Source organism: Colletotrichum siamense (genome assembly GCF_013390195.1).
Source record: "Colletotrichum siamense strain Cg363 chromosome Unknown KSG_Cg363_contig06, whole genome shotgun sequence".
Classification (NCBI taxonomy): Eukaryota; Fungi; Ascomycota; class Sordariomycetes; order Glomerellales; family Glomerellaceae; genus Colletotrichum; species Colletotrichum siamense.
The window spans coordinates 2,485,999-2,493,057 of record NW_023501019.1 but is presented as its reverse complement, the minus strand read 5'-3'; the positions used below and the strand labels follow the sequence as shown (position 1 = coordinate 2,493,057).

Genomic DNA, 7,059 nt, shown 5'->3' with positions numbered 1-7,059 from the left:
ATGAAGGGCGAGGTAAGTCAACGCGTCTTCTCTTCAAAAATCCCCAACAGGCGATTTAAGCTGCTGCATCGTGGCTTCGCTGTCCCTTTTCGCAGCAGCAACGACCCCTGAAATCCGGCTCAGCTACCCAGTCTACCTCGCCTTGCCTCGGCCCTGATAGCTTCGAAACTGACATCAATCTTCTCCAGATTCTTCACCTTCACCTCGGCCAGGCCGGTACCCAGCTGGGTAACTCTGCTTGGGAGCTGTACGTCGACTTTCTTCGTCCCATGCCTTCCTTATCCGATGGAAAATCCGATGGACTGACCGCCAGCGCGCAGCTACCTCCTCGAGCACGGCCTCGGTCCCGATGGTCGTCCTGACCCCAACGCCAAGGACGTCGTCGACGGAGGATCCTACGAGACGTTCTTTACCGAGACTAGCAATGGCAAATACGTCCCTCGATCCCTCTTCGTCGACCTCGACCCTTCCCCCATTGACGAGATCCGAACTGGTGGCTACCGCCAGCTGTTCCACCCCGAGCTGTTGATCAGCGGCAAGGAGGATGCCGCCAACAACTACGCCCGTGGCCACTACACCATTGGCAAGGAGATGGTTGACAATGTCATCGACCGTGTCCGCCGCGTCGCCGGTTCGTTCCTGCCCGTCCAATGCACACCCGTCAGCCCGCGCCCAAACTGACCGACATCAACAGACAACTGCCACTCTCTCCAGGGTTTCCTGATCTTCCACTCCTTCGGTGGTGGTACCGGTTCCGGTTTCGGTGCTCTGCTCCTTGAGCGCCTTTCCACCGAGTACGGCAAGAAGTCGAAGCTCGAGTTCGCCGTCTACCCCGCTCCTCGTGTCTCGACTGCCGTCGTCGAGCCTTACAACGCTGTTCTGTCTACCCACAGCACCATCGAGAACTCGGACTGTACCTTCCTGGTTGACAACGAGGCTGTCTACGACATCTGCCGCCGCAACCTCGACATCCCCCGTCCCTCGTACGACCACCTGAACCGCCTGATTGCTCAGGTCGTCTCCTCCATCACCTCGTCTCTCCGCTTCGACGGTGCTCTCAACGTCGATCTGAACGAGTTCCAGACCAACCTGGTCCCCTACCCTCGTATCCACTACCCCCTCATCAGCTACGCTCCCGTCATCTCGGCTTCCAAGAGCTCTCACGAGAGCTTCAAGGTTCAGGAGCTTACCTTCCAGTGTACGTCCCAACTCTTACGCGCTATGAGGACATGGAAACTGACAGATTGCAGGCTTCGAGCCCAACAACCAGATGGTCGTCTGCGACCCCCGCAACGGCAAGTACATGGCTGTCGCTCTCCTGTACCGTGGAGACGTTGTTCCCCGCGACTGCAACGCTGCCATCGCCGCCCTCAAGGCCAAGGCCTCCTTCAACCTCGTCGAGTGGTGCCCTACTGGTTTCAAGCTCGGCATCAACTACCAGAAGCCCATGGCCGTTCCCGCCGCCGCCGGCGACGGTGGTCTTGCCTCTGTCGACCGTTCCGTCTCCATGCTTTCCAACACCACCGCCATCGCCGAGGCCTGGTCGAGATTGGACCACAAGTTCGATCTCATGTACAGCAAGCGCGCCTTCGTCCACTGGTACGTTGGTGAGGGTATGGAGGAGGGTGAGTTCAGCGAGGCCCGTGAGGATCTTGCTGCTCTCGAGAAGGACTACGAGGAGGTCGCTGCCGACTCCTACGAGGCCGACGAGGGAGACATTGAGTACTAAGCCGACATCGGAAGCACCGTTTCTTCGCTTCGCGGTAAATCGGTTACTGCGACGAACTACGACGTATCTGGTGGCCTTGGGCGAAACGAATTCACGAAAAAGTTTGTTTTGGCGGCCGTTGGAGTGTCGGTTCAGTAGATTTCTCTGTTCTCGTTCCCACTGAACGGACATGGACGCGCAAGACACTGGATTACCCCATAACCCATGAATGGATATTTCGGAGTCAAGCTCGAGTTGATAATAGATGAGACCAAGTCCCTTTTCTTCACACGAGTACATACACGTGGTCTTTTGGTTCCCCGATACTTGAAAGGTCGGGCCCTTTTCCCGTAGTCAATTGTAACTGAAATTGCACATTACATTTTCACATCAGCGTGCCAGACGACCTCAGTCCAGTGATGTCACAATGTCAGGAATAAAGTGAGGTAAGAATTATCATGTGGCTGCAATAAGTGATCTATCTCATTTTTGGACGCCTTTTACCTATGCCGTTTTATGTTCACCAGTGGTATTCCCTGACAATAATACATGCTTCTCTGCCCGGATCATTAAACAACCTCTTTACTTCTTCTCTTTGTTCTTCCACGCCTCCGCTCTCTTCGCGCCGCGACCTGTAGGCTTCGACTTCTGGACACGACCCTTGACCTTGGCCCGCTTGTTGCCGAACTTGAGATCCTTGGGCCTGCCGTCCTTGGCGCTGGCGCGACGTCCCTCAAAGATGAAGGCCTCCGGCGCCTTGATGTCATCCTTGGGAACAACACCAGAGCCGCTGGCCCGAGGGGGCTTCCTGTCACCGCCCTTGCGCTGCTCACGCATGGCACCGGAGCGACCCAGAAGACGGCTTGCACGGCCGGCCATGGATTTTTGCTCGGGAGTGATCTTCGCCTTGTAGCTTGTGCTACCCGGTGCGCCGCGAGCGGCCTGACCCCTCGCCTTGGATGAGCGCTCCATTGCGAGTGCGGTCTTGTGAGGGGCCTTGGCACGCGTTACGCGCATGATTCTGGGGAGCATGGGAGGGTATTTCTTGCCGTCCAGGAGGAGGGCTGCTTCGACGTGGTTGGCGTCCTGTGAATGTTAGCATCTTGCGACTGCGACCTGGGGAGCTCTGTTGGTATTTACGTAGAACTGAACGTAGGCGAAACCCTTGCCCACTCTCGTCTTGGGATCACGAATGACGCGCACGTTCTCGACCTTGCCAGCTTGCTTGCCAAACGTCCTCCACAGACCCTCTTCAATGTCTGCGGGAACCTTGGTGCGCTTCTTCTGCACCGTCTCACCGGCCTCGTCCACCGTAGTAATCGTCTCGTCGTCGACGAAGCCCAGGTTACCAACAAACACACAGCGGCGATGGTCTGTCGGAGAAGGGTGGGCAACGCTGTCGACACGCAGGTGGCGCTCCAGGACAACGGTGCCGTTAAGCTCTGCGACAACCTTGCGCGCGGCCGCGGGGGTCGAGAAGACAACGTACGCGTTCGCGGACTTTGTAGTCTCCTGCATGACGGCCTTGGTGATGTAGGCCGCGCGCTTGGGCAGGGCGCCGCCGGAGAAGGCAACGGATCGGAAGCGGATGGACTCGATCTTTTGCGCTGGGGTGGCGTCCTTGTCGAGGACGCTGGTGAGGTGGGCCTCGAGGGTGCGCTTGGCGGCCTTGTTGGAGACGGCCTCGGAGGCGACGTTGGAGAGGAAGACGGTGCGGTTCGCCTTGTCGATCTCGTCGTTCTTGTCCTTGTTCTTGCCCTCGGCTGCGAGGGACTCATGGACGGGGACTTCAGAGTCGGACTCCTCCTCCTCCTCTTCTGAAGCTGCCTCCTCGTTCTTGTCCTCCTTTTTGCTGCGCTTCTCTGCGGGTGTCTCCTTTTCCTCGGCTTGCACGAGCTTGCTTAGGTACTTGCCCTCGATATCGTCCTCGTCCCTCTTGCGCTTGCGCTCCTTCTTAGGTTTCGCGGCCGTTTCTGTGGCCTCTTCCTCCTCTGACTCAGACTCGGCCTCTTCGTCGTCATCGCTTCCTTCCTCGGAGTCTTGCTCTAGCTCCGAAAGCTCTTCGTCGTCTTCCTCATCGGCATCGGGCAGTTCTTCGTCAGAGTCTGCCGTTTCGGGCTTTGACTTTGGGGGCGGCGCTTGGGAGTATCTCGTCGTAGAGGGAGCCTTGACCGGACCAGCCTGAAGTTTGTTAGAATTATGCGACTTCAATTGACCAAATACCAGTGTTATATCAAAGACTTACACTGGATGCGAAGAGTGCATCGAGGGTGGGGTCAATAGCCTTTGTTGAGGCCGTAATTTTAGAGTTACTGGTAAACATGTAAGTATTCTGTGTTGTAACACTTCAAATAGTCCCAACCATACCTCTTGGCCATTGTTGCGACGAGTTTCTTTGCTTGCGTAACGTCACGATGTTTTTTCTGCAGCGGGCCTGCTGTAGATGCACCGGCCGCCAAAGTCTCCCGCCAGAAAAAATAATCAAGCTCCTCTGTCGCCGGCCTGCGCCCCCCAAGCCGATAAGGAATTTTCGGCGGTTCGGAGGCTGATAAGAAACGGAACAACCAGCCATTGGCGCAAAAGGTCTGCCGGGCGCTATTTGCCGAGAACAAGTGCCCCGTGCCCACTGTTGTGCCAGCTCTCACCGCTTTCGCTGTCAGGGCGAGGACTCGTTCTGCCGACCGATGCTGGTTCCGCACTGGGCAAGACGGGCAAAGGCACAGAGAGAGAGGGAGCAGCAGGTGAGCGCATCTCTCATGGAGCGGCAGGTCACTAACGCTTCTCTTCCCATCTCCGAAAACCCACCACAACACCACCACTCCGCGCTCGCCCACCTCTGATTCCGGGCTCTACGCAATCCCAAGCTTTCATGCTATCCTCTGCCAGCTTTTATTTACCTCTAGATTTTGGCAGACACTCGCTTTTCTCCCCACAACGGCCAGCCCACCACCCCAACCTGCCTCTGCTGGTTCTGCTTGTCCCTCCGCGCCCCGTCGCCGTCGTTCCCACGAAAACGTCTGGTCGAATTGCACCCGGCCGCGACCCATCCTGCACCCGAACCACCCGATTTGATATCGCAAAGCACGGTATCAAGTCCTCGTTTCAATGGCAGCCACGGCGTCAGCGCCGCCTGCCCTCTCACCGGGCCAGGCGACGCTCGATCACGACGACAGCAACATCTCCAGCCCTCTGAGCGACGTCGAGGACAAGGACGGCGGAGACTCCCTCGATGGCATGCAGCTCGATCCGCTTCAGTCACACCACGACGATGCGCTCGACTCCGACAGCAACCTGTCCGAGGCGAACGATACCGAGGCGGAGACTGAGCGCCTCTACGACACCCCGCAGGCCCAGCGGCACAAGGACGTGGTCGTCAATCAGTTCAACGACGGCCAGATCTTTGAACGCACGCCTAGCAAGCTGCAAAAGACATTTTCCGTCGACGGCGCCGACGATGGCGACGACGACAGTCTTTCCGACCACGACGACGTGTCGATGGCCTCCAGCCACGGTGACGAGGCGTCCCCTAGCAAGCCCAAGAAGTCCACAGAGCTCCCCTCCGCCGAAGACAACTCTGAGAGCGCCGATAACAAGAAGAGAAAACGGTCGCCGATTGCGGAGTCAAGCGAGCCGGGGCAGCCTTCCAGGAAGCGCACCGGGTCAGTCGTGCCCCAGGACCAGGAACCACACAAGAATGACGTGGAGATGCACGAGGACGAGGTCCCATCCACAAATTCCCACAGCGGCGACCACTCTGCGACCGACGACAACGCCCCCGAGCTTCCACCAACCAAGCGTGGTCTGTCGCGCGACGGCCAGAGCCCGGTGAAGGACGCTCAAATAACGAAAAAGATCACCCGCAACGGCAGCAAGCGCAAGGGCAATGCTGCCGAGGTCCATGACCATGAAGGCCATGACGACGCCCGCGATGATAGCCGGGGTGACGAGGATGCGGGGACTCACGATGACGATCACGCTGAACACGAGGGTGACGACGAGGCGGAAGCGACATACGACGAAGAGCGTAAGGAGCCTTTGACTTAGTGCACGAAGCTTAGACTGACATGATTTCTAGTCGAGAAGAAGCGTGCCGCTGTCGAGGAATGGACAGATTTGGAGGAGAAGTTTGTGTTTTTCCGCGAGCGGTGAGTATTCTACGCGTCGAATCACCCCGCCCGAGACGCGCTGATTGATTTGCGGCAGACTGTACAAGGATCGCCTAGAGCGCCTCGAGCAAGAGGAGCACTCCCTGCAAGCCGAACCTCCATCCCATCCCGAGTACCTCAACATGAAGCAATGCTTGGACGAGAGGCTCGAGAAGAAGTTGCTGCACATGAACAAAGAGTACGAGTTGTCCGTCGAGGCGCTCGAACGACTAGCTGTGGCACGCCGCGCCCAGATCTGGGACCAGTTCTACCAAGGTGTAAGGGAACAGCGCTCAAAGATGCTGGAGGATCTCAACAAGGAGTGGTACGAGACACAGAATGCTAGACGTAGCGCGCATAGCGTGCCAGACTACGGGCTTCTGTTCCCTACCAACCCGACCCAGCGCACCAGGAATGCTGTGGCGTACAACTCGGAAGTTTCCTTCCTTGCAGGGCTTGCCAAGCACGAAGGTTTCCCTGCGATGCCCGCCATCCGCGGCGCCAACGCGATGGAGGTCGAAGACGATCTGGAGGCCATGAAGGTAAGATAACATCGTCCCCTGGCTCTACCGGACATCCGCTAATGGCCTCCCAGCGCAGTTCAAAGCCTCGTCAAAGGTCAATGATGCAGCCTCTTGAGGACTATCAAGCAGTTGCGTTCGGGGGTGCTCTTGGCCCTGCCGGCGAGCAATTCATTAAGGACACGCCTTGGGCAAACCCGAACCACATTTCCCACAAGATCAGCACAGGTCCTTCGGCGCAGGGGGTGCGGGTCAACAGCCCGTCGCAGAGCAAGACTCCAGCAGGCCCATCGCAACCGCCGCCGTTATCGAACGGCCACGCGGTCCCGCAGACGTCACCACACACGAGTCTGTTTCCTTCTGCATCCCCAGAGATGGTAAGGACAGCAAACGTTCTCACGCAGAGCGCTCAGATGAAGCGCGCAGGAAGTCGGGCATCGAAAGCGGCCAAGGACTCGGCGCCCAAACAGGAACCAGCGACAGCGGTGGCAAGTTGAGAGGCATGACCCGGTTGCTGACGGCGTTTTCGAGGCTTACTGTACTGTTATGATACCCCACGACGGCTTGGGCGCATCGCCCTCTTTTATTTTCTTCATCTCGGTTACGTTTATGCCGCGCACAGAGGCGTTGGCTTTTCATCGTTGGGTTCGCATAGACGTGCGAAGTCCCTCAGTTTTAAAAAGAA

The 7,059-nt window shown here is 57.7% G+C and overlaps 3 protein-coding genes across 3 annotated transcripts; 2 read left to right on the top strand and 1 right to left on the bottom strand.

Moving 5' to 3' along the window:
• TUB1 (Tubulin alpha chain) lies at window positions 1–1,729 on the top strand (the record flags this gene model as incomplete). Its single annotated transcript, XM_036641497.1, has 5 exons — window positions 1–12; window positions 189–247; window positions 321–631; window positions 695–1,198; window positions 1,251–1,729. The coding sequence occupies 5 exons, from the start codon at window positions 1–3 to the stop codon at window positions 1,727–1,729; spliced, it is 1,365 nt and encodes a 454-aa protein (XP_036493890.1).
• A 561-nt stretch (window positions 1,730–2,290) lies between these two features.
• NOP12 (Nucleolar protein 12) lies at window positions 2,291–4,086 on the bottom strand (the record flags this gene model as incomplete). Its single annotated transcript, XM_036641496.1, has 4 exons — window positions 2,291–2,794; window positions 2,849–3,889; window positions 3,954–4,020; window positions 4,076–4,086. 4 exons carry the CDS (start codon window positions 4,084–4,086, stop codon window positions 2,291–2,293), a joined length of 1,623 nt encoding a protein of 540 aa, XP_036493885.1.
• A 727-nt stretch (window positions 4,087–4,813) lies between these two features.
• Window positions 4,814–6,871, top strand: DEP1 (Transcriptional regulatory protein DEP1; the record flags this gene model as incomplete). The annotated part of the gene is made up of 4 exons (XM_036641495.1): window positions 4,814–5,732; window positions 5,784–5,853; window positions 5,912–6,395; window positions 6,449–6,871. 4 exons carry the CDS (start codon window positions 4,814–4,816, stop codon window positions 6,869–6,871), a joined length of 1,896 nt encoding a protein of 631 aa, XP_036493886.1.
• Between the last annotated feature and the right edge of the window lie 188 nt (window positions 6,872–7,059).